Genomic DNA, 26,974 nt, shown 5'->3' on the forward strand with positions numbered 1-26,974 from the left:
CATTTACATTCAAGGTAATTATTGATATGTATGTTCCTATTACCATTTTCTTAACTGTTTTGTTTTTGTTTCTGTAGGTCCTTCTCTTATGTTTCCTGCTTAGAGAAGTTCCTTTAGCATTTGTTGTAGGGCTGGTTTGGTGGTGCTGAATTCTCTTAGCTGTTTCTTGTCTGTAAAGCTTTTGATTTCTCCATCGAATCTGAATGAGATCCTTGCTGGGTAGAGTATTCTTGGTTGTAGGTTCTTCCCTGTCATCACTTGAAATATATCATGCCACTCCCTTCTGGCTTGCAGAGTTTCTGCTGAGAAATCAGCTGTTACCCTTACGGGAGGTCCCTTGTATGTTATTTGTCGTTTTTCCCTTGGTGCTTTTCATAACTTTTCTCTGTCTTTAATTTTTGTCAATTTGACTACTATATGTCTTGGCGTGTTTCTCCTTGGGTTTGCCCTGCCTGGGACTCTCTGCACTTCCTGGCCTTGGGTAGCTATTTCCTTTCCCATGTTAGGGAAGTTTTCAACTATAATCTCTTCCAGTATTTTCTCAGGTCCTTTCTCTCTCTCTTATCCTTCTGGGACCCCTATAATGCAAATGTTGGTGCGTTTAACATTGTCCCAGAGGTATCTTAGGCTGTCTTCAGTTCTTTTCAGTCTTTTTTCTTTATTCTTTTCCACATCAGTGATGATCACCATTCTGTCTTCCAGCTCACTTATTTGCCCTTCTGCCTCCGTTAATCTGCTATTAGTTCCTTCTAGCGTATTTTTCATTTCAGTTATTCTGTTGTATATCTCTGTTTGTTCCTTAATTATTCTAGGTCTTTGGTAAATTTTTCTTGCAACTTCTCGATCTTTGCATCCAATTTTTTTTCAAAGTCCTGGATCATCTTCACCATCATTATTCTGAATTCTTTTTCTGGAAGAGTGCCTATCTCCTCTTCATTTAGTTGTTTTTCTGGTGTTTTATCTTGTCCCTTCATCTGGTACAAAGTATTTTGTCTTTTCATTTTCTCTTTCTGTGGCTGTGATTTTCAGTTCCACAAAATGAAATACTGCTGAAACCGCTTGATTCTGCTGTGTGCCCTCTTGTGGAGGAAGCTATATAGGAGGTTCATGGGTGCTTCCTGATGGGAGGGACTGATGGTGGGTTGGGCTGGGTGGGCGGAGCTCAGTAAAACTTTAATCCGATTTGGTGGGTGGAGCTCAGTGACACTTTAATCTGCTAGTCTGCCAATGGGTGGGGCTGTCTTCCCACCCTGGTGGTCCTCTGGCCTGAGGCTACCAGCACTGGAGCTTACAGGCTCTTTGGTGGAGCTAATGGTGGACTCTGGAAGGGCTCATGCTAATGAGCACTTCTCAGAACCCCTGCCGCCAGTGCCCCTGTCTCCTCGGTGAGCCAGAGCTGCCCCCCACCTCTGCAGGCAACCCTCCAACACCAGCAGGTAGGTCTGGTTCAGTCTCCTGTGGGGTCACTGCTCCTTCCCCCTGGGTCCTGGTGAGCACACTTTTTTGTGTGCCCTCCAAGAGTGGAGTCTCCGTTTCCCCCAGTCCTGTGGAGGTCCTGCAATCAAATCCTGCTGGCTTTCAAAGTCTGATTCTCTGGGGATTCCTCCTCCAGTTGCTGGACCCCCAGGTTAGGAAGCCTGACGGGCTCAGAACCCTCAGGAGTTCTGTGGTATAACTGTTCTCCAGCATGTGAGTCACCTACCCAGCATTTATGGGATTTGATTTTAACACGATTGAGCCCCTCCTACTGTCTCATTGCGGCTTCTCCTTTGTCTCTGGATGTGGGGTGTCTTTTTTGGTGAGTTCCAGTGTCTTTCTGTTGATGGTTGTTTAGCAGTTAGTTGTAATTCTGGTGTTCTTGCAAGAGGGAGTGAGCGCATGTCCTCCTACTCCACCATCTTCTCAGTGATTTTTAATTTACTACTGTAATTTGGGAGATGTTAACCATACCCATGTAAGACTTAATTGATAAATATTGCATGTGTTCTGCCTGTTTCATCGGCTAGCCCTATCCCCGTCTTTGTCCCTCTTCTCACACCTCCCTATTCCCTGAGACACAGCAGTATTGAAGCTAGGCAAATTTAAAACCCTACAATGACCCTTAAGTATTCAAAAGAAAGGAAGAGTCATACATTTCTTACTTTAAGTCAAAAAGCTAGAAATGATTAAGTCGTGAGGAACGCACTTTGAAAGTTGAGATAGGCCAACACTAGGCCCCTTGTGAATGTAAAGCTCTTGAAGGAAATTTAAAGTGCTAGTCCAGGCAACACATGAACAAGAAAGCATTATTGCTGACCTGGAGAAAGTTTTAGCGGTCTGGATAGAAGATCAAACCAGCCACAACATTCCTTTAAGCCAAAGCCTTATCCAGAGCAAGGCCCTAAATCTTCAATTCTGTGAAGGCTGAGAGGTAAGGAAGCGGTAGAAGAAAAGTTTGAAGCTAGTAGAGATTGGTTTATTAGGTTTAAGGAAGAAGAAGTCATTTCCCTAACAAATATGCAAGGTGAATCAGCAAGTGCTGATGTAGAAGTTGCAGCATGTCATCCAGAAGATCTAGCTAAGATTATTAATGAAGGTGGCTGCAGTAAACAACAGATTTTCAGTGTAGATAGAAGAGGCTTACATTGGAAGAAGTTGCCATCTAGGACTTTCATATTTAGAGAGAAGTCAATGCCTGACTTCAAATCTTCGAAAGACGGGCTGACTCTCTTGTTAGGGGCTAATGCAGCTGGTGACTTTAAATCGAAGCCAATGCTTATTTACCATTCCCCAATTCCTAGGGTCCTTAAGAATTAGGCTAAGTCTACTCTGCCTGTGCTCTACAAATGGAACAACAAAGTGTAGATGATAGCAAATCAGTTTACAATATGGTTTACCGAATATTTTAAGCCCACTATTGAGACCTGCTCAAAAAAAAAAAAAAAAAAAAAAGATTGCTTTCAAAATATTAGTGCTTATTGACAACGCACCTGGTCATCCAAGCGCTCCAATGGAGATGCACAATGAGATTCATACTGTTTTCAAACCTGCTAACACAACATCCCATTCTGCAGCTCATGGATCAAGGAGTAAATATGATTTCCAAGTCTTATTATTTAAGAAATACATTTCGTAAGGCCATAGCTGCCATCAATAGTGACTCCTCAGATGGATCTGGGCAAAGTCAATTAAAAAACCATCCGGAAAGTTCTAGATTCCATTAAGAGCATTCATGATTCATGGGAAGAGGTCAAAATATCAACATAAAAGGATTTGGGAGAAGTTGATTTCAACCCTCATCGATGACTTTAAGGGGTTCAAGACTTCAGCAGAGGAAGTCACTGCAGATGTGGTGGAAATAGCAAGAGAACTAGAATTAGAAATGGAGCCTGAAGATGTGACTGAATTGCTACAATCTCATGATAAAATCTAAATGGATCTGGAGTTACTTCTTACCGATGAGCCAAAGAAAGTGGTTTCTTGAGATGGAATCTGCTCCTGGTGAAGATGCTGTGAAGATTGTTGAAGTGGCAACAAAGAATGTAGAATATTACATAAACTTAATTGATAAAGCAGCACCAGGGTTTTTGAGAGGATTGACTCCAATTTTGAAAAGAAGTTCTACTGTGGGTGAAATGCTATCAAATAGCACTGCATGCCACAGAGAATTCCTAGAAAGGAAGAGTCAATCAATGCATCAAACTTGATTGTTATCTTTAAGAAATTTTCACAGCCACCCCAGCCTTCAACAACTACCACCGTAATCAGTCAGCAGCCATCAACACTGAGGCAAGACCCTCCACCAGCAAGAAGATTATGACTCACTGAAGGCTCAGATGATGGTTAGCATTTTTAGCAATAAAATATTTTAAAATTTAGGTATACAGGGACTTCCCTAGTGGTCCAGTGGTAAAGAATCCACCTTCCAATGCAGGAGATGTGGGTTTGATCCCCGGTCAGGGAACTAAGATCCCACATGCCGCAGGGCAACTAAGCCTGCGTACCACAACTGCAGAGCCTGCACTCCTTGACTAGAGAGCCTGTGTCGCTAACCACAGAGCCTATGCATCCTGGAGCCTGTGCACCACAACTAGAGAAGAGAAAACCTGCATGCCACAACTAGAGAGAAGCCTGTGTGCCACAACAAAGAGCCCACGTGCCACAACGAAGTATCTCACGTGCCTCCAAATGCCTCGAAGATCCCACGTGCCCCAACTAAGACCTGACGCAGCCAAAAAATAAATAATAAATAAATAAATAAATATTAAAAAAATAAATCTAGGTATGTAAATTTTTTTACATAATGCTAATACACACTTAATAGACTACAGTATAGTATAAACATAGCTTTTAATATGCACTGGGAAACCAAAAAAATCCTGCGACTTGGTTTGTTGCAATATCTGCTTTATCACATTGATCTGGATGATGTATTTACTAAAGGCATGCTCTGGGCCAAATATAGCTAACATATACATTTTCTTTAATCCTTTGTAGTTCAACTTTGGGATAAACTGCTGCGACGATTTTCACACTCTTCAGCCCCTTGTTCAAAGGAAATCTTTCATAAGGTGTGTAAGCGAGTACAGCAGTTACCAAGGTGAGTGGTTCTGGCTGAAGCCAAGTTGGGAGGTTGGGGTACTCTAAGCCTGCAGGTTGTTCCAGGGAAGGAGCTTCTCCCCTCCCTTTCAGGTGAACTGGAGGGCTGAAGAAGTTGGTGGATCCATGAAGGGCTTATTTTAGTAGCTAATAACTTGTTTTAGTAGCTAATCACCTTGTTTTTCCCATTTATACAGATTTTTAAAATTTAAGTTGCTCTCTCTCAATAACAAAAACAGCTTTTTTTTTCTTTGTGTAATTTACTTCCATTTTCTTCACTACAACCAAGACTGTCCCAAGGTTACACCAACAGTTAGTAACTGTTTCTTTTACTTTGCTTTCTACCTTTTGTGTCCCTTAGTCATGGCCATTGGACTGCTCAGTAACCAGTGATTTTTTTTTTTTTTTTTGGCTGCATTGGGTCTTAGCTGCAGCATGCAGGATCTTCATTGCAGCACATGGGCTCTCCAGCTGTGGCTTGTGGGCTCCAGAACCAGAGTAAGTTTTGAGAGTAGTAAGATGCTTTTTCACCAGAAGCCTCAATCTCCTAAGGCTGGAAAGAGATGCTATTCTAGAAGCCCCCTCCTCCTCCACCCCATACAACAGATTTCTACCCTCGCATAGACACTGCTAATCCACAAGCAGGAGTGTTGCAGAGAAACTCACCGAAAGTCTGTGGCCACCCAAGACAATCTCAGCCTTTCCCTTCAGGGAACATCCATGGCTATTTTTGCAGGCACTTTGCCTATATATTGCTCTGATCACATCAATTTTGAGACCTCAGAGTTCTCCAGCTACTGCAGAGGTGGGGGAGTATTAAACAAATTGCCTGTGGTTGCAAATGTTTTTAATGGTGGTGGTGGTTTTAAGGATTAACCTTATATAGTGCCTGGCACACATGTCAGTATAAGCCCTCAACAATGGTAGCTGTTGTGAGCCGCTGCACACACTTCCCTATGAGCCCCTGCACACACTTTCTCATGGGATCCTGTGCGCGCCTGCTACACCTCACCACACACTGATGTTGCAGCCCCTTCCCTGAGGGGAGTGGGAGAAGTTGGTCTTACAAAATCAATTTTTACACATCTTTAAGTTGAACTGCAAGTTTAATAAGAAAGAGAATCAACATTTTACTCTGTGCTCGGCACCACCGGAGATTTTAACTATCAATGACTTCTCACAATCCGGCGAGGTGGACATTATACCCACTTCACGTGTAAGGAAATGAAAGCTTAGAAAGGCAGTTGTGTGTCGGCTTAACGGAAAGGAAAATAGCAAGCTTTGAGAGCAGTTATACTCGTGGTTAATCAGCATTCTAAGTGGACTATGATTTCCAAGGCCTCTCTTCACTTGATGAAACAATGAGCTGCTGAAGAGTGAGCTTTTAGGAATTCCTCCGTAGTTCTTAAAGAACACAATGAGGATGATGTTACAAATCATAGTAGATAATTCCCACTTGTGTGTCTAAGAATTTATTTAATAAATATGAAAGAAATTAGCTTGGCTTTTATTTTCATGTAAATAACAACTGTGGTTGAATGTCCATGCCATATAATTATGTATTCCCAGGTTACTTGGGTCAGATGTTATAATCAAGGCAAAATGAAGTGTTTTTTTTTAATAGTTGTTCTATTTTATTATTATTGTTAATTTCTTACTATGCCTAATTTATATCCATTTATATTGGATTTTTTTTTTTTTTGGCTACAGTGGGCCTTTACTGTGATGTGTACGTTCTTTATTACGGGCTTCTTTCTAGCTGCAAAGTGTGGGTTTAGTAGCCCGGAGGCATGTGGGATCTTAGTTCCCCAACCAGGGATCGAAACTGCATCCCCTATATCAGAAGACAGATTCTTAAGCACTGGACCACAAGGGAAGTCCCTGAACTGTGGTTTATATTCACACATTTATACAGGCCAATTAGCTCACTTGATTGGGTCATATTTCAAATAAAGCTAAGGTCAAAAGTTTCATGCTTGTGCAGACCGGTATCGCACCCAGAGACCTTCCTGCTACAAACTGTGTCCCTGACCTTGTCCAGGAATCTCTCTAACACGTGTCTTTAGGATTTCAGAGAGTGATTGACACAGAAAAAAAAATCATCTCCATGAACAGGAAATTCAAAGGACATACTCTGAGTTGGTGGTATGTTGAGAGAAATTATTATGGTTTCTTATTCTTGGGTCAGTTTGGCTCATTATAAGATATTAACGTCTTCGGGTAATTGGTTTCATTTGTTAAAATATTCAGGCCTTAATTTGAATCTTTAATTTATACAGCAATGCAGCTTCCAAACTTGTTGACTATTCTTGGATAAAATGAATGGTTACCTATTTTATGGAGAAAAGTGACATCATCATTAGCTATATTGGCCCTTTAAATAAATTAAAATTTTTTTCACTTGATATTTTATTGTAGTGGTAAATAAAGTAAGCTGTAAGAATAGAGATATGGAGGGTGCCCTATTTAAGTTTAAAGCACGCAAGTGATTTTGATTCCATTCTGAAGCTCTGCAGTGTATCTGGACTGCATAATTGCCTGTCTTGATTCAAAAGAGCCCTTTTGGAGTAAAGTGGTACATGCGTGATCATCTTTAAAACTTTTTTCCATGTACTATTTTAGTGTGAAAATTATTTATTTATTGGCTGTGTTGGGTCTTCGTTGCTGCACGTCGGTTTTCTCTAGTTGCAGTGAGCAGGGGCTACTCTTCATTGTGGTGCACGGGCTCCTCATTGTGGTGGCTTCTCTTGTTGCAGAGCACAGGCTCTAGGTGTGCATGGGCTTCAGTAGTTGTGGCACACAGGCTCAATAGTTGTGGCTCACAGGCTCTAGAGCGCAGGCTCAATAGTTGTGGTGCAACTTAGTTGCTCCTCAGCATGTGGGATCTTGCTGGAGCAGGGATAGAATGTGTGTCCCCTTCATTGGTAGGTGGATTCTTAACAACTGCGCTACCTAGGAAGTCCTAGTGTGAAAATTATTAAGACTGCTTTTGTTTTTCATTTTTTTCCATACAATCAACAAGCCAGAAATAATGTGCTGGTTCAGAAGAATTAAAGGTCAGTTTAAAACGCCAGTACCTATTGTTTACTGTAGAAACTGAGGCTGGCAAACCATTTCAAACACTGTGAGCTATTTGATTGCAAGGAAGGAGAGGAAGGATCTTACTGCACCATCAAATTAGAGAAATATTGCAGTTGTTAATAGCTTTCATATTCCAGTACATTAAAGTGATAGTCTAGCAAAATTTTAATTTTTCAGTTATTCAAATAGCTTTGTTCAGAAATGATACTTTCAAGGAACAAGAGTGAGGATATCTCTGAAGGTGGGTCAGATAAGATTACCATGGGGAGGAACTCTAGCCCCAAGGAGGAAAGCTCTGATGCCTCCTTTAAACTGCACTCACTAGGGGAGCCTGGACTGTGGGTTTTACACCATCATTTCACATCTGTAATCCCAAACGCCTCCACTACCTCTGGAGGTGGAGCGAGAGACCCTCTTCCCAGTCAAATCAACAGAGCAGTGGCTAACAAAGTTTTCTGAGAAAAGGTTAGAATACATCTCTATTAAGCATTCATTTGTTTAGGACAGTAGAGGATTGAGTCCTTCAGCATTATCCAGAGTACTTACTCTTCCAATGAACTGAGAGTTACCACACAGGAGATCTTATATGAACTGGCAATTTTCAAAGAACTTGATATATAGTGAACTGGTTTTTAAGCTATTCTCAGAGGTGACACTGGAACCACTGCAGGAGATGAGAAGGAGGCCAATGGGAGGTCTCCAGGCCTGGTGCCCTGTTCCATAAACTGCACTTTTTATGTATTTTGTGTATTGGATTTTTTATGTTGAAAAATTATTTTTGAGAGACATAACTTTTACAAAACTTAAATGCTGCTGAAATATTCCAACTCTTTTGAGTAGCATTTAAACCTTTTTTAATTTTAAAATTCTTTGGGATTATTGTTATAATCACTAGTTACCACAGTTATTGTGACTGAGGGAGAATCAGTAGTCAGAGGAGAATGTCTTCCAGTGGTTTAAAAATAACTATCTGATAAAAACATGTATTCTATTTGGACTTTCCAATTTTTTTTTTTCAGGACCATTAGGAGTTTGTTGACATTCTTTCAAGATTTGATTTCCGTAAACTGCTATCTTTAATTGCTTTGGTCACTGCTTCATTGTATCTATTTTGCCTGGTAAGATGGGGAATAAGTGAATTTTGTGTTAGTGCTCCACTAAGCCAAAAAGGAAGTCGGAAACTACCCCCAAACTTTTAAAATGAAAAATCCTCAAGAGAAAAACGTATCAGACCCAACCACTACTTAGGCAGGGCCTATGACAAATGCATATCACAGACTTCCTTTTTCTCCTGCCACAAATGTCAGAAACGCTTGGCATCTGAGTATATTGCATTTTTTTTCCCCTTTCTGAACAGCTCAACTTGGAAAGGTCAGCATATCCCTTTGGGAAAAATCTTTTCTTGTAAATTGGAATGTTTGCACACATAACTGTAGGAATTGTTTAACATTTGCTTTGATGGGACAGCAATTTATTCAACAGAGTAGAATTGTTCTTCTTTTTCCATTTTCCTGCCTGTTTGTACATCACAGGCACCCAAATTACGGAAAGCAACTTTGAGGCGCTTCTTTTCTGTGGGATCAGATCATCCTGTCCACAAAACCAGCCAACGCCTTGGGCTTCCGAAATGCAAGCAATGTTCCATCTTTTATTTACTCAGAGGGACTCATTTGTGAGAGACTTTGTTCTGAATAAGAGCAGTAATTTTCCACAGACTACACATATTGAAACTCTGGAAAAGGAGGAGGAGGAAGAAAAGGTGGGGGAAGAAAGTGAGGAGAAAAAGAAAAGGGAATAACAGCTCCAGGATCTCCTGCTTTACCTTTGCACAGATTTGTTTCCATATGTATAACACATGTTATCCTGTGTCCAATGTTTCAAATGAGTTAACCTTCTTTGAGTCTTCTGGTTTACATAAAAAAAAAAGATAGAGGTCATTAAGACAAAAAAGCAAGTTGCTGTTTGTGATCAGCTGCCTCCAGTGTAATAATCAACAGAAACATTTGCAGTTCATGGAGAATTCTCCTTCGCCAGAGCCCATTTTGCCATCCGTCTTGAATTGATGAAGAACAGGGCTGCGTTTATGTGGTTCTATTCGTTTCTGTAGCAACAAGTGGATACCAAAAACACACTTGTAATTTTTCTTGAAATGCTTAATTTAGCAATGACGAAAAATAAACACAGGAGGAATTGTAAGGAAGATAGCAGTAGTTAGGTGTTGCTCTGGGCTGGACTACAGGAAGGGACCTGAGTCAGCAGGGCTCATTATTTTGGGAAGCTTCCGATTATTCACTTCCAGAAACAGCTTCCCTTCCATTTCAGCCAAGTCCCTCTGCTACTGAGCGTGTGCTGCGTAAGAGCCCATGTGTGTGCCTGAGCACGTGAGTATCCCACAGAAGAAATGGCCTATCCCAGACAGCCCCCCTCTCTCCACAACTCCATCCTATCCCTTCTCATCTTTTCAAGGACTTCCCTCTGTCAATTTATTCTTTCCCTCCTAGATCATCAGTTTCTTTCTCTTCATTGGCTCGATCACAAAAGCCTACAAACATTATCTCCTCTCAATACTGAAAAATAAAACAAATCCTTGCAACTCACATCCCCTGGTCACTACTACCCACTGCCCTACTCCCCTTCACAGTAAAACTTAAAAAAATATTAGCTGCACAGATTGATTTCTGCTCTCTCTTCCATTCACTTCCCAACCCACCCCAATCTGGCTTCCATCCCCAATTTTGCAAAGAAAATGATCTTGACAGTCACTATAGACTTTGTTGTCAAAGCCAGTGGACAGCTATCTGTTCTTGTGTTACTCAGCTTCCTAACAGGATTTCAACACAGTTAACCATGCTCTGCTTTTGGTTTTCAGAATACTGCACTTACCTAGTTTTCCTCCTGCCTTTGGGCTGCCTCTCTCAGGCTGTTTTGTTGGCTCTACAACCTCTACCTCTATCTAGATGTGAAAGTGCCCTTGGACTCAGTTCCTGGCCTTCTTTTCCTCTTTACACTCTCCCTGGATGATTTTATCCATCTCAGTTTTAAACAGTACGTAGATACTGAAGAACCCTTATTTTACAAACCTAGCCCTTATGACTCCTGTGATTTTCACATTCACATCACGCAATTACTCACTAGACATTTCCACATATTTAACAGACACCTCAAATTTATTGTCCCAAACTTGTTTCTCTGGAACTTTTCCATTCTCAGCAAATGACACTACTATTGACCCAAATGCTCAAGTCCAAAACCTGAAAGTGATCCTTAATTTCTCTCTTCCTTAAACCCTGCCTCATCTCCTCCCCACATCCCATCTATCAGCATATCGTATCAGTACTATTTTCAAGATCTATCTTTAATTATTCAACTTTATATCCACTTCTACCTCCCAACTGTCATCATCACTCATCTGGACTATTACAATGGTCTTCCTGCTGCCACTTCTGCCTTCGTACAATACATCCTTCACATAACAGCCAGAGTTAAAAAAAGGGAAAACAAAACAAAACAAAAAAACCATTATATCATTGCCCTGTATAAAGTCTGTTAATATTTCTCATTGCACTGGGAATAAATTCAAACCAGCCCTACCATGGTTTACATGGCCCCATGTGAATTAGCTTCTCCTCCACTTCTGCACCCCCTAACCCCTCACTCTGCTCTAGCTACGCTGGTCTCCTCCATGCCCCTCTAACATGTCAAGCCCTTTTCTGCCTCAGTGCCTTTGCCTTTGTTCTTTCTGCAACATTTTTACCTCCCATATCTTCACATGATTGGCTCTTTTTCATCCATGAGCACTAATGTTATTTTTTCAGACATGTGTTCCTTGCCTTCACCCCCACCACTCTTGGTCAAAACACCTTATTTCCTTGGAAGCACTTAGCACTATCCAGAATTAACTTGTTCATTTGTTGGCATGTTCTGTGTCTTTCACATACAGAATGTTAAGCTCCCTGAGGGCAGAAACTTTGTCTGTTTCCTTGACTATTGATGATGGGCCTAGTGAAGTTCCCTAATGTGTGAGCACCCAATAAGTATTTGTTGGATGAATTCATTCAACAGCTATTTTTAGAACCCCTACTACGTGCCACCTACTGTTCTAAGTTCTTGACATACATCTGTGAATGAGACAGAACACAGAACCCTGCCCTCACAGACCTAGTATTTTAGTGGGGGAGATAGGCAATAACCAAGACATAGTCAGTGACAATACAGTACGTGTAAAGGTGGTTAAGTGCTGTGGAAGAAGAGTTTCTGGGTGAAAACTCAGGATATTCTCCAGTCTCTTCTCTGTGTGTGTAAAGTGGAAAAGTCCCTTGCTTTGCAGACACGTTAAATCTTGGCTTCTAGAGATGAACGATGAGGTCCTGAGCAATTTACCTCTTTAAGGTTCAGCTCCCTTATCTGTACAACAGAGTAATACCCACCTCCCAAGGCTGGTGTGAGGAATAAATGAAGTAGTACAGATTTAATACTGTCTCATCCCTCCCCAGCCACCCACCCTCACCCTATTATTCCAAGGGGAGGAGACATATGGTACAGCATCTTCTCCGTCTCTGGACCCCTGACATGCTTTAAAACAAGATCAACCCAGCTTTCCTGAGAACACTCAATATATCCTCACTGAATAAATATGTGGACAAACAAGTGTATGGATAACTTCAGAGCAAACAATGAAAGTTACTTGTATTCAGAAACAATGCTTTTTAAAAGACAGAGTAGAAAGTCCTCACCTTTCTTTAATAGTTATTTTTCCCTCTTTATCACTTAAGATAATTCCATTTTTACAGATCCCTACTGTTAAAGATGGAAGGATCTGCTACCCATTTAGTCTTTCTTATCATATATAGAAGTAAAACCACAGAGATAGTTATTTTTTAGGAGGATAGAACATTTATTTAAATGGAAACACTAATCTTTATTTTCATCATGCTGAAGTGTGTAGTTACAAACAATTTTCAATAAAACACTATATATAATAAGCAAAAAATAAGTTAATACAATGTAAACCTTACATACAGTTTCATCAATTAACAGGTTTAAGAACAGACAAGCCATTTAAGACTTTGGAACTACATTTAGTAAAAAACTGCAAACACTCAAACCTTATCGTCCCCAAGTAAGACACTAAAGAGCTATTCAAGACTTCTTCAGACCAATTACAGAATACATTTTTATTTTTGGTTACAGTCCCCTGCTATGCACAAGACCATTGGAATGCTGTAACGATTACACATTTTAAAACGGCACAAAGCAAAGCAAGGAGATAACATGCCAGCCTTACAGAAGCTGTCTTGAAAGTGCAAACTCTGCATTTTCTCTTCCTGAACCTCTAGGATAAGCACGGGTACCTCAGACGACACGGCAGGGTCACAAGCATGCTTTCTAATATCACACCGGTGGGATATGTACTGGAACCAGGTCTCCATGCCTTCGAAGATACCTCCGGTTTTAAACAGTGAACAGGCTTCAACTAAATATAGTGCAAATCAAATACCGAGGAGCAAAAACGACAGAAGAGAGACCGCCACAGGTCGACCTGCTGCTTCTCCACCTGGCAGGCACCACGCCACATGGGACAGACTGGCACACGGAAGCGGCATCTTCTCTTCAGGTTTTCATGTGACAGGCGGTGCGGCGGAGCGAGTGCAGGGCCACCACGCAGCAGCCCCGCAGCAGGGCCCCGATGTTGTAGACGGGATCCGTGCCCCCTCTCTGAGTACTGAACGCCCACAGCACGGTGGGGACCACGGGGGCCGCCACGGCCAGGAGATCCACCAGGAAGCTGCTGCTCCAGTACCGCCTCGCGACGCCCCCGCGGGACAGCGGGACCAGGCCGTCCAGCCTTTCCTCTGCGGAGACTGCAAAGTCCAGCTCTCTCATGAGCCGGTTCCCGTGCGCTTCCGGACCCTCCGCGGCGGACGGGGGGGTCTCCACGGGAGACAAAAGGATGGCTGAGTTTGGATTTCTCGGAGTCAAATCAACCACGAAGGCAGAGATGGACTCCAGCAAGCTTTCCATCGAGTCGGCCTCGCACTCATCCTCAGGAGACGTGGAGCTGGAGGGACAGGGGTCCTGGAGCTTGAGCACGTGCCAGATGAGCTCGGAGACGGCAGGGCTGTAGGGCACCACGTCGGTCTGCACGGCCTGCTCCGCCACCGCGCTGCCCACCTCCCGACCCTCCGCCACGTCGCCCGCCTCGAGGACCTTCGCCCCAGGGCTGGCACGAAGCAGCTCCAGGTCGCCGGCCGCCGTGGTGGTGACTGTCACCAGCTCGTCGAACAAATCTGTGCCCTGGGCCGCGCTGTCTCCCGCCAGCAGCTCGCTGTCGCCCGCCTCCTCCGTGGCGGGCTCCTCCGGGGACAGAGCATCGGCCGTCTGGCCAAAGGCCGTGTTGAGGGCTAAGCCCTTCTCCGGGGAATCAAAGGGGAAGTCGAGACACAGCTCGTCCCTCAGAGAGCCACTGTGCGCCAACTCCATGCTCTGAAGTAGAGACTCCAGCTTCTTGTTCTGAATGTTTATGTCCACAAAATATTTCTGAATGCCTTTGTCTTTATCGGCCAGGCTGCTTCTCATCGTTTCGATGACCTGTTTGAGCTGTTTAATCTCCTTCCTGGCTTCCTTGAGGGCCAGCTGGGCCTCCACCCGGTGGCACTCTTCCTCAATCCAGTCCTCCCGCATGCGGGCCAGTTGGGACTTCAGCTCCACGATCTCACTCTCCCTAGAGCCAGAAGACAAGCGCGGCTCAGAAAAAAAGGCCACTTTGAACCAGGCAACAAGCAATTCTGACACCCAGCCAGGAGCCCCTGCTCTCCCATTGGAAACATACGGGTTACATCAGTTTTGAAATTGTTTTCTTTTGCAGCTATTGGCCCTAGTTACTGATATTATTAGCTAAAATGATATCAGTAACTAGAATCAGAATTAAAATTGCTATTTTTTTTTTCTTTTTTGAGTGCCCACTACATGTCCAACATTGCACTAAGTGCTTCTCAGGCAATATCCTCTATTCAATACAGACAGACCTCGTCTTACTGCACTTTGCTTTATCGTGCTTCACAGATATTGCAGCTTTTACAAATTGAAGGTTTGTGGCAACCCTGCTTTGTCAGATGCTGGTTAGGATTTTTTAGCAATTAAGGTGTTTTAAAATTAAGTTTTGTGCATTTTTTAATTTATTATTATTATTTTTTTAACTTTAAAAATTTTATTTAATTAATTAATCTATTTATTGGCTGCATTGGGCCTTTACATTGGGTCTTTGTTGCTGTGCAAGGGCTTTCTCTAGTTGTGGTGAGTGGGGGCTACTCTTCGTTGTGTACATTGTTTTTAGATATAATGCTATTGCACACTTAGTAGACGCTAGTGTAGTGAAACAACTTTTATATGTGCTGAGAAGTGAAAAAATTTGTATGACTCACTTTATTGCAATATTTGCTTTGCTGCAGTGGTCTGGAACCGAACCTGCAATATCTCTGAGGTAATCCTGTATTTATATTGGAAATTGTTTTATTAGAACACATTAGAGTCTCTTATACTGCTTTTATCTCCAGAGCCTACTCTTTCATATGTCCACAAAACAATTTATGGAAGGGAAGTCCATATCACTTTTAATTACCCATCAAAAGCAGAAAGCAGACTGATAAGCTTTAGCATTGGAAACAGTTCTGATCATATTCCAATGATAATTTAAAAATTTTTTTAAATTATAAAAAGCTACATGTTGCAAGGACTTAGTGAAATGTTGATAATTCTATCTTCTCTCAGGTAAGATGATATTGGAGCCATCCTACACTGAAGGGAATCTATTCTATTTTTTTAGATCCTTCACAGGACCCTATTTCTAGCTATTTGTAAAAAAAATTCTTCCTTGCATATAATTTCTTCATAGTCAGTATAAATATATGTCCTCATATTCTCAGTGGGTATGAAGACCAGGTAGTCAGGATCCTGACATATTTGAAGAGATGTTGTAAGTATTGCTTCTTTAAGTTGAGGCTTGACTATTCTCCAGTTTCACTGCTTTCCCATACCTCCCTCCCGTGACTAATCAAACCCTCCAAACATACACCAAAGACTTTCAGAAAGTAGGGTCTGACTCACATCACCCTTACCCCGAGTTCACAGCCACTCTGGTCAGAGCTCTGCGTGTTGACTGCAAAATGACATGGAAGAACCATCAAGCAGAAAATCTGGCCTGTGCAACAGTGTCAGAGGCCTTTTCTCTCTGAGATAAGATCTCTTAAGCTTGGGCTGTTTTGTTTTGTTTTTTTAAATTACCGTAACACTTGGCCAAGAATAATGAACCTCTTCCTTCAGCACAGAAATAGCTTGTAGGAATCACAATGCACAAGGCCATCCACTCTCACAGAGACAAACAGGGCTTCACAGGGGCCCACTGTATGCGACCCATTCTGCTGGAAGTATGGGATTGTTCCTGCAAGTGTTCCTGCCATTTAAAAGTAGTCACACACACACCCAACTTATCACGTCAAAGCTGGACACACCCAGAAAAAGCGGACAGTCCCTTCCAACCCAGGAGCGTTCCCTGAACCCCTGAAACAGCCAAATCACACAAGATTATAAAAACGGCTCTTTTGAGAGACTGATTTAAGAAATCTGATGAAGGTTAAATGAAATCATTTTTCTTCCTTTCTATAGTGTGGGTTCATATTTCATTTTATGGAAAAAGAAAACCTCCTAAACCACAGAGTGCGAGGAACACGGATTCACCTCTCATGCAGTCGGCGCTCAGACTCCTTGAGCCTGGTCTTCAGGTGTCTCACTGTAACCTCCTTCTGCTGCAGGGGAGTCAAGTACTGCTCTGGATTTGGGGGTTTGACACCATGATTTTCACCACAGGACATGTACCTTCCAGATCGCCTGAAACAATCGAAGTAATGAAACGTTACTTTTTCTATACAAAGAAAAGTTAAGGCACAGCTAACAGCGTGCGAAGAAGTGGCAGCTGTTTGCTGGGATCTTAAACCCCACTAGCGTGTGACCTCACTTCAGAAGGGGGACAGTAATCTACCTGCCAACCTTAGGACTGTTCAGACTGGGAAGACTGGGGGTGTTTGTGGAGGGGGCGGGGACAGGGGAGAGGGAGATCTTCTGTGGTTTAGGGATGATCTCATATAAAATAATGCACAATTGTCCACAGGCCTGCCTGCCAGTTCCGAGTAACAGGCTGTTACGTTAAAGGACAATGAGTGGGGGCAGGTGGGAGGGCAGGAAGGGAGCGCGGTGACCTCGCTTCTACAAAACGTACCACTTGCCCAAAGATCCTGATTGTTGTTCGTTGAATTCAGATTGTTCTGACATCCGTCCCTGGCGTGAGTGTGCTGATTGGTAGAAACTTTCCTTCTTATGCAGGGAAAAAGGCTAGTCCACTCCCACCAGATAGGTTACAAAACATCCCTCGCTGGAATCTTGGCCTTTCTCAGGCCTGGCCAAGAGCTCGGCATCCCTGCTGTAAGAGCTGCTAATGAGACCAGGACGCCCAGGAGGAGGAAGACTGAAGGAGGAGGGCTGGCAGCTTCTTCCCCGACTCGACTCGGGACCCCGTCCAAGCCGCTGCACTCGCCCTGCTCCCCCTGAGCCTGCGCTCCATCCAAGATGGCCTGCGTCCAGCACCCAGTTCCCAGCCCTCCTGTTGGGGCCTGTTTGGATGTGCGGTTCCTTTTTTCTGCAACCTCATGTCTGCCAGGGATTAATTCATTCCTTGCTTGACCTTCAGATCTCATTTCAATTTCACTTTTTCAGAAGCCTCCTCTGATCCCCCAGCCCGAGTTGGAGCCCGTCCCCACCTTTTACATACACATATAACAACAGGCATTTGCAGAATAATCCTAACACGTTTCTGTCATTAGATGGCTAATGTTTTTCTTCTCTTCTGGGGTCTGTCTTCTCCTCTGGGCAGTTAGCATAGGGACCATCTCTGTTGTTTACTGCTCTGTTCCCAGTGCTTCACACAGTACTGGGCACACATGGTCCTCAATAACATCTGGTGTTTGAGTGAACGAGCAAACACATGAATGACTCTTCCCTGTTCAGAGGGAAGTGCATATACAGGACCCTCCTACTCCCGCTGTCCCATTTTTCCTGCCTAGCCGTAACTCCTGGGACTGCTGAACCTTATTAGAAATTGTGGCTCGTGTCCTTTCTGCAGCGGCCCTTGAAGGATTAGCTGAGTGTGGGAAAGGAAAGAGAAGTGTCATACTGCAGAACAAGGCAAGGGATCAAGAGTTGTATAATTTTTTTTTTTTAAAGATAAGCTTACCAAGTAGGACAAACTAAGAACCATGACTGGGAGACAGACAGCACTCACCTCATGACCGGGCTGCAATCACTTCCTTTGTAGGAGCCAGAGTTGCTGCTACTCGGGGAAGAAGGCGCGTAACTGGGATGGATGTTAACGGGACTCAGCTGATTCCTGCACAGCATGGACAGAAGGTCCTTCTCCCGTGGGGAGGGTGGGCTGTTGCCAGACTTGTACGACAAAGCTCCGTTGCTCCGACCGTGGGGACCTCGACTGGGAGAAAAGCAAGAAGAATGTCAGAATCCTTGGGGCTGTAGATACCCAAATGCGAACACATTGTTCCTTCTTAAAGCTAGTCACCACTGAGGAAATCCAATCTATAGTGTTGAAAGGGCAAAATAATTATTAGAGCAACTTGGCTTTATGAGTGGCCTTATTCCCACCTGCCTGATATTTTCTCTCCTGTGTCATCAGCACAGGCAACCTCTCCCTCTGCTATTCTTTCAAACAGTTTCTGACCATAAAGCTTGTTTTGGATTAAACCCAGCTGCCTGCTAAGAACACAAACCATGTATAATGTTGATTTGGTTTAGTTTCATTCCAGAGGCCGTTTTGAAGATGTGGCTTTTGTTCCAGGGTACCTGTTTCTGCTTTAAAATATTCAGGTTTGGTTCATGTTGGGTAAGAACACTAGGGTGGTTCATTTGGAGGATGGGGGAGGAGGCGTTTGCTCATAAAAAAGAAGGAAAAAACAGGACAGATAAATATAACGCACATAAATGTACCATCTATAATTTTAACCACTTATTTTTTTTTCCTTTTTCTTTCCATCCTCAATGACTTAGCACAACCTTTATCATTTACCTGCTGAAATGTTAGCCCCCTTTTATTTCCCTGCCTCTCTTCTTGCCCCTCCAGCAAGGAGGCTGTCCCTGTGGCTGGAGTGACCTTTCTAAAATGGAATTTGAACATCACTGCCTCCTCAAAGCCATTCAGTGGCTCCCCGCAGCCTCCGGAAAAAAAAGCCAGAGTCCTTAATCCAGCTCGCAAGGTCTGATACCACCACCCATCCAACTCACCTCACCTCTCCTCCCTCCTCCCCCTGCAGTCCAGCATTCCAGTGGATTTAGTTTCCTGACAGTCCATGCTCTCCATCATCTTTTTAGTTTTGAACTTATCATTTTCTCTGCCCAGAATGTCCTTTTGCTCCTACCCTGAGCCTCTGGATATCTCCTACCTCGAGACTGATGGAAATCTACTCCAAGCAGCCTTCTCTGGACACTTCCTTCCTTCGGCCAGTGGAGGTGTTGTTCCTTGGTGCTTCCCAACACTCTGTGCAGACTTCACCGTGGAACTTACCACAGTGCACGCTTGTCTGTCTTTCCCACTAGACTAGAGCATCCTGAGGGCAGACACACAGCCTGTGCTTTTACATCCCCACTACCTCCTGGCACATGCTAGGCTCTCCCTAAACGACTGCTAAGTGAATAAACTGGGTTGAAGTCCTGGCACTGCCACTGACTAGGAACTTAGGCAAGTAAGCCACTTAATATTGGGGATAAATGATAACTTTCACAGAGGGAATGTGAAAATAAAGCAAAGAATGGATGTTGAGTACATCGGACGTTAAGCTGTTAAGGGCAACTCAACTGCAGGGCACTATTTCCGGATAAACTTGTTTGAACTTCCCTGTTAATCTAGTTTCATTAGATTTGACACCTCTGAGTGTAAGGAAGCATCCTGAGAATGTTGAAATTACTTAAATAGGATAGCACGTCTATGTCAGGAATGTAGTGTGATGACATTACAGGGAAACGAAAGAGAACAAGATGCTTTTCCTATAGCAGGACTGCTTTTTGACAATCTCTCTTTGCAACTTTGATTACAACTGTATCCAACTGACGCATCTCACTGAGAAACGTGAGTGATTGCGAGTATGAGTGTGTGCGTGGGTCTCAGCTCCAAAATCACAATTACTTACTTAAAATCGAGTACAATTTGAACTAGCAGTCAACCCAGTAAATCACATACAAGTGAAACATCACCAAATTCTAAAGTTAAAAAGTTCTTTCCTTTTGAAATCATCCAAATGGACTCTGCCTCCTTTTCTGTGAGAAGGGGACACTTTATATGGAACAGATGGGCTGATGGCTTTGTGACAAACCAGCTTCAGCAGCAACGTGGTGGGGGTGGGGCAGAAAAGAACATGTACTCTAGCTTGGATTTGCTTCTCTCTGCTTCACTTCTAAGTCTGGCACCAACTGGCCTATTTCCTAATGTGGCTATGAGAAATGTGGAGGGTTAACCATTACAAGTTAGGAGAAGAGGAAAGAGCCATCCCTAATTTTGACCTGGGGAATTCTATTCTGAGCTAACTTTCACCAAGGACCTTCTGTGACCCAAGCCCTGTTGCAGGTGCTTTATGAACATTGTTTCATTTAATTTTGACCATCATGACACAAAGGCTTATGGCAATAAGGCTGGTACAATGATCACTCCCCTTTTACATTATGTGAAGTACGAGAAGTACTCAAGTTATGTGAAATAACTGAAGCTCAGAGGGAAAAAAAACTGGTTCAAGAAATCACAGCTCACCTGGGATTTAAATCCAGGTCTCAACTCTACAGAAATGTCTCCTACTTTACACAAGTGGAATATTTTGTTTTGGGCTTGTAAACAGGTATATTAGGTACTGGCTAGGTATGTGATTATTACCTGAAGAATTCACCACTGACTTCTTTAGTCTCGTTCTTGCACTAAGATGCATGATGAATGACATAAACTCATCTGCTACACAGAATAAAGCAAAAAGTCTTCAGACTATCAGATATTACTAAAGTACAATCGAGCCTTAAAATATATTTCAGTAAATGAGTTCTTAGGCTGTTTATAATAGCTAACTTTTAAAAAAGAAACAATATGCTTTAAATTATCACTTCTGTCCCTTACATTTAATTTAGTTCAAATGCTAACATATGTGGCTACAAACTCATGGTGAATGATGATAAAAACCATTTTCAATGGAGAAGACGGTATTCCCTGTTTGTCAAGGCCTTGCACAGGCAAATCTGATGCTACCTTCCTGGCCCTCCCCAGATCCCTTGGTCTGATGGACAAGAATGCAGTCCACAGAAAGAGATAGAATTCTGGTACCCTGCCCCCTTCCTGCAAAGCTGAACCAGTAAACGGAAAGTGAGAGAAGGAGAAGCGAAGAAGGGAGCCTCAGGAGGTGCCCAGGTGAATCTCTATTCCCCAACCACTGCCCTTTCCTTTAGGGAGCATCCTCACCCTCACCCTCACCACCACCATCACCATCCTCGTCATCACTGTTACAGGCCGAGTGGTGTCCTCCCCAAATTCGTAGGTTGAAGCCCTATCCCCCAGTATCTAAGAATGTGACTGTATTTAGAAACTGGGCTTTAAAAAAGGTATTTATGTTAAAATGAGGCCCTTAGGGTAGGCCCTAATCCAATTTGACTAGTGTCCTTATAGGAAGAGGATATTTGGACTCAGATAGGCACTGAGAAAGGACTAGGTGAGGAAACAGGGACAAGATGGCCATCTACAAGCCAAGGAGCAAGGCCTCCGCAGAAGCCAGTCCCGCCGACTCCTTGATCTTGGACCTCTCGCCTCCAGAATAATTTATAGCCTCCAGTTATATATAGCCTTCAGTTATATTATATAATAACAGTCTCCAGGTATAACAGCCTCAGCAAACTAATACGATCATATTCATACCACCACCACTACCACCACCACCACCACTGGTGGCAACAGCAGCAGCATCTTGACCATTAGTATTATTTTTATCACAACTGTTTTAATGACTCCCTTCCTGAGTTCTCGGCACCATGTTAAGCACTCATATCTATCCGTTCATTCAAATCAATGACGTAGATGCCATTATTATGCCATTTTCCAGAACAGGAAACTGAGGCTCCAGGCTCTGGGTCTTGCATCTGATAAACGACAGATGCTGAACTCAAGCCCGGGTCCATCTGACTCCAAATCCTGAGCTTTTTTTCTTTCCCTCTTCTTACTTCTATCTGCCTCTGATAAGATTAGGGTTTTAGTTTAAGAAAGAGAATTCCTCAGAAATATCAGCAGACTTGGCCCTCTCTAAGAAGAGATCATTTATAAATCTTTTAAGTTTTGTTTTTAAAATTGCCTGTCAGAAATATTCTCTCCAACTCCACCTGTCCTTCATTTCCCTATGTGTGAAGAGCCCTCGCACTTACCTATTCTGTTCTTCTGCCTCTTTTGCGGGGTGGGGGGCACCCAGGCCTATGAACTTTAAATCAATACTTTCTTCACCCCTTCCCCAAATGTAATGTTCCCGCTAGCCTTCCTCCCAGGATCTAAATCTCCAAAGAGAAAATTCATTTATTACAGGAGGAACAAGCAAATTAAAAGGATCATAAGCTATTTTAGAGTTTGGCATAGATACCCGGTCCATCTAGAGGAGCTGTCCTCAATGCATAGTACCTTAGAACATACAGATTAACGTGAGACGCCTGAGATATTCCATCCCAGAAATCTACGGATGATGCTCTGTGCCTGGGTCAGATAAAAAAAAGTGAGCATTATGGATAGAACATTTCCCAATTTCAATTTCCTGTCTATTAAGCATATATCTGATAATTATATTTGGCTTTTTAACTCTAACACGTCAATTTTTCATCACTGAGAGAACTCATGGATTCCAGACGAGAACATTTTCTCTAAGTCATTCAGTATAATTGACATTACCTTGGAACTTAACCACAAACACAGATTCCTTTGAAATGCTTAATAAAATTGGCTTGCTCTTCAGGCCGTTTCTTTTTTCTCTTGCCTCTCTGTTCTTTGATGCCTTATACCATGGGTATGTGCTAATTTCTTGAATGGGTGAGATAAATGGCTTATTCTCAGAGCAAGCCACATTTGGTCTGTACAGAGAATGTTTACAGGCACATCCTGTGATCCCAGAGACACTGTATTTCCAAAATAGATGGCATTTGGGGATAGAACAATTGTGCTTCTTCTCTGCGGACTTCACTCCTTAGTTACAAGTTGGTATGGCTTCAGCTGTGTTTTAAACAATAAAACGCTGCACTGGGGATCTCAGGTCCCTTTATAAATATCAGCCAAAAAATCTGCCCAGGAGAAGTGGGAAACATTTGCTTGCTCAGTCCTGGACATGCAAGCTTTTAGAAACTAAACAGTTTTTCTCCAGCAAGGAACCTTAAAAATCATGTGGTCCAACCTCCTTTTTACACATTTGGACACTGTGGCCCAGGACAGTCAAGTGACAAATCACCCCCAGTGTCACGTGGCTTCCTCCATCCTTTGTTCAGGGCCCTGCCCAGAGCTCACCTCATCACAGAGTCTCCTAGAACCAGCCTATCTAGAATCTACTAAACATCCTGTTACTCTCTATATCCTTTCTCTGCATGTTTTAAAAAAATACTTATATTATTTATATGCATTTATTATCCTTCTTTCCCTACTAGAATCAATGTAGTTTTTGTAAGTTTTGTTTACTGCCATATCTCTAGAAACTGCCTCATAGTAGATGCTCAATAAATACTTATTGAATGAATAAGTGAAGACACTGACAGCAGCAGAGAATCCTGGGGCTGACAGCTGTCCCACCAAATGTGAACGGTAGCTCCCCTTTCCCTCACAGTTCTTTTCTCCTTCAATCCAAACAGCACCAATGGCAAACATCTGCTGATGTTTACTGTGCTTCACGCAATGACCTCACACTTTACCTGAATTAATTAATTTAACCCTAACAATAAACCTTACAAAGTGTGTATGACTAGAGCCCTATTTTCCAGGTGAGAAAACTCAGGCATAGAGAAGTTAAGCAACTTGCTCAGGGCCACACAGCCTGTAGGTGGTGGAGCTGGCATTCAAACCAAGGTAGCCTGGCTCCAGAGCCCTCACACTTAGCTATTCTGTTTTACTGCCTCTTTCGGGGGGTGGGGGACACCCAGATCTATGAATTTTATATCAATACCTTCTTCACCCCTTCCCCGAGTGAATGCTGGTGGTGGCCAGAGGGTCACTATACTTCTTTCACAAAGATAAAAAAGGAAGCTCAGCTAGAGGAAAGAAAGGATGAAGTCAGAGGCTTTACAGCTAAGAGGAAAGATTCATGAAGGGGAGGCAGGGTGAGAAGGGAGACGACTAGCCTGATCCCCAGGTGAGCACGCAGGTGGGTGTGGGAAGCACAGCAGGCAGAGAAGGAGCAGTGAACCCGGAGCCAAGACTGGCTGATAGGGCGCCCTGGGTGGCTGAGCACCGGGCAACCACGTGACCATGGTAGGTAAGGCTGCGGAAAGTACCAACTGTGAATCACTATAAAAACCAACACAACGAAAAGCGTTCACTGAACAATCATAAAATGGGAATGGACAGTAATCCAGGTGGTTCTAGAGAAACGTAAAGCACAGCTAAGTCGCCCGTGTAACGTGTCTTAACAATTACAGGGCAGGAGGCAGGAGGCAGGCCTACTTGCGTGTGAAAGAGGACCGCTTGCTTCCCGCAGCAGACATGTGGACCTCAGGAGCCGAGATGCTGCCTGTGCTGCTGGAGGAGCTAAAATCGGCTTCACTACCTGAAAAACAAAGGGGGAGAGACGCGTGAAGGAAATGAAACCTGAGAACACGCTGGCCAGTTCCCTGCCCTCCAGGTCCCTGGCTCCCCGCCTTTGCACACAGACTCAGCGAGTGGCCGGGCTCCAGCGCTCCCAGGCTCCCAGTGTTTTCCTCAAAGCAGACAAGAAAAGGCGCAGGCATGAGGACGCCGTTTCAGAAACACAGCTTGGGAGCAGTGAGGGAGGTTTCATAGATGCCGGGCTTCCTGCTGAGGAGCAGCGGTGACCCGGTCCCGGCGACAGTGCCCGCCTCTCCCTGTGCGCCGGGCACTCCCAGAACATCAACGTGCCGGCCCCAATGTTCAGCAGAATGAAAAGCATGCTTGTCAGCCCCAAAGTAGTTTTTCCAAGAGAGTTTATCTTTAGGCTTTGTAGTTGGTTAGCCGCACTTGAATTTGGCACGTTAGGGTCTGGAGATAATCAACCGGCTAGGAGCAGTCAGGAGGAAAGCCTGGGCTCCAGATAAATGCGCCAAGCTGCACTATCTGATTATCCACCTTTTCTGACTGCAGCTGCAGCTTTTCTATCAAGAACAGAACCTGAAATGAAAGCAGGAACGGAACATTTCCAAAGAGAGAGAAAACCGTTCACAGTGACAGTGATGGAACGTGTGAATGATACTGAAATTCGAAACTGTAGTTTTGGGGGTGGGCAGAGGGGTTGTTTATTAGTTTACAAAGATCACATTACATTTTGAGCACAGACTAGAGTTTGGTGTGTCATTGGAAACATGCCGTGTGGTGAAATAATATAAATTCATTTTGAACAAAAAAATACATAGTTCTGAAATAGTAATAATGAAAACATTCCATGGATTGCCTGGGGAAGTGCAGGGGAATGGAAGAGGTAACAGAACAATGGGAAGAAGAGAAAGTTTTTTTTTGTTTTGTTTTTTTTTATAAAAGAAGAAATTCCAGATGCTTTTGGAAAAATCAATCTGATAGGTATACAATTTTACCTGACCTTGTTTCTCAACTCCTACGCCACAATTTGTGACTCTTCTGGTCTAGAACCCAGAGCTGGATCACATTTCTGAGTTGAGTAAAATATGAATAATCTAAATCCTCTGCGTTTCTAACAAGCAGTGAACAGTAATAAGCATCCTCTATGGATGATCACAACTCTTTATTGAGAGCCTAGTAGGTTCCAGGCCCTGTTCAAGTTCTTTCTATTCTTTGTAACTGTTAATCTTGCCATCTTTGTAAGGCAGATATTAACCTCACTCTTCTACTACTGAGGAAACCAGAGCTGACTTATTTGTCCAAGGCTTGTGGGTGATGAATCCTGTCCAGGACCAAATCCCCATGCTACTCCTGCGACAGCATGTCCTCAGGAGGGCCGTGGGAAGACGCGGGGGCAGGAGAGGCTCCTGAATAAACGACCATCTCCCCTACAGCCAAGATGAGCCAAAGGGACAAGATGTGGCCAGACCAGCCCATTGGTGAACGGATGCTCTCAGTGACTGGGGTGTTTTAGTTTTGCTGGAGGGGGACGTAAATAACAGCAGAACACCCTTCCCTGGTTTCTAGGACCTTTCAGGAAGGTCAGCCTCTTTGGGGAAAGGGATCAAGAAGGACCCCTTAAGGCAGATGACAGCAGTGAATGCCATCTCCCAGCAGAATTCTGGGAAGATCAAGGTAGCAATTTATCAGAACTGGGACTGGCTATTCCTTCTGGATTTCAGAGACGTTGTCTAATGATGTAATGAACTCCCAGAAGCTCCGTGAACTTCATTAGTTGCCTCTGAGTAATGCACTGGCTAAACTGCAGTATCCAATAGTCTCAAGGACTCACGATTGGTAGTGCTATCCAGAAACACACTAGTCCTGACAGCCTAATTCAACCAGCCCTGTCTGCTAGTAAATTACCAGGTTGGTTATTAAATGATAAAGGTGGACAATTTTCAAAACCAGATCCTGCGGTTGCGGTCACCAGGTGTAAGATACTATTTTCTAACGTAAAATTATTACTCTGAAACACCCAATTTTCACTCTTTAAAAGGTATGCAAAAACCCATCAATTATAATATAACTGCCTAAAAATGGAAATTCTAGAATGGAAACAACTGCTGAAAATCCACTGTTACCTCACAATGCCTCTGATCTGCAGTAATTCTGTACCTTGAACTGAAGGGACAGCTTTGTTCTAAAGTTTATTGCTACTGGCACTCAATATATTGACTCTTCACTGTTTGCAGTGCCCAAGGTCACTATGCTCCTGTACTTTTCTAACTTACCTTCTGCACACCTGAAAGAGACTGAGAAGACTCATTCAGGGTACCCAGCAACTGTATTCAGGACTATTTGAGTAATATGATGGTGAAAAATGTATATGCTATTTAACTATTTCTGTTTATGATTTTTAAAAATATAAACTATTTCCAGTTTGCTTGTTGCCATGTAAAGTCAATG

The 26,974-nt window shown here is 43.2% G+C and overlaps 1 protein-coding gene across 9 annotated transcripts in view; it reads right to left on the minus strand.

Moving 5' to 3' along the window:
• Nucleotides 1-12,537: 12,537 nt before the first annotated feature.
• Nucleotides 12,538-26,974, minus strand: part of SYBU (syntabulin) — a 71,436-nt gene continuing 56,999 nt past the window's right edge. For 6 of the 9 annotated variants that reach the window (XM_057735326.1, XM_057735328.1, XM_057735327.1 and 3 more), the window contains 4 exons: nucleotides 24,422-24,524; nucleotides 17,990-18,193; nucleotides 16,393-16,542; nucleotides 12,546-14,380 (listed from right to left, as the gene is read on the minus strand). In XM_057735326.1, the coding sequence (XP_057591309.1) occupies nucleotides 13,270-14,380; nucleotides 16,393-16,542; nucleotides 17,990-18,193; nucleotides 24,422-24,524 (1,568 nt within the window). In that variant the 3' untranslated portion in view covers nucleotides 12,546-13,269. Of the gene's footprint in view, nucleotides 14,381-16,392; nucleotides 16,543-17,989; nucleotides 18,194-24,421; nucleotides 24,525-26,974 lie in introns of all 9 variants that reach the window. The other 3 variants (XM_057735324.1, XM_057735325.1, XM_057735323.1) reach the window with 1 other exon arrangement.

Source organism: Hippopotamus amphibius, chromosome 5 (genome assembly GCF_030028045.1).
Source record: "Hippopotamus amphibius kiboko isolate mHipAmp2 chromosome 5, mHipAmp2.hap2, whole genome shotgun sequence".
In the NCBI taxonomy this organism is placed as follows: Eukaryota; Metazoa; Chordata; class Mammalia; order Artiodactyla; family Hippopotamidae; genus Hippopotamus; species Hippopotamus amphibius.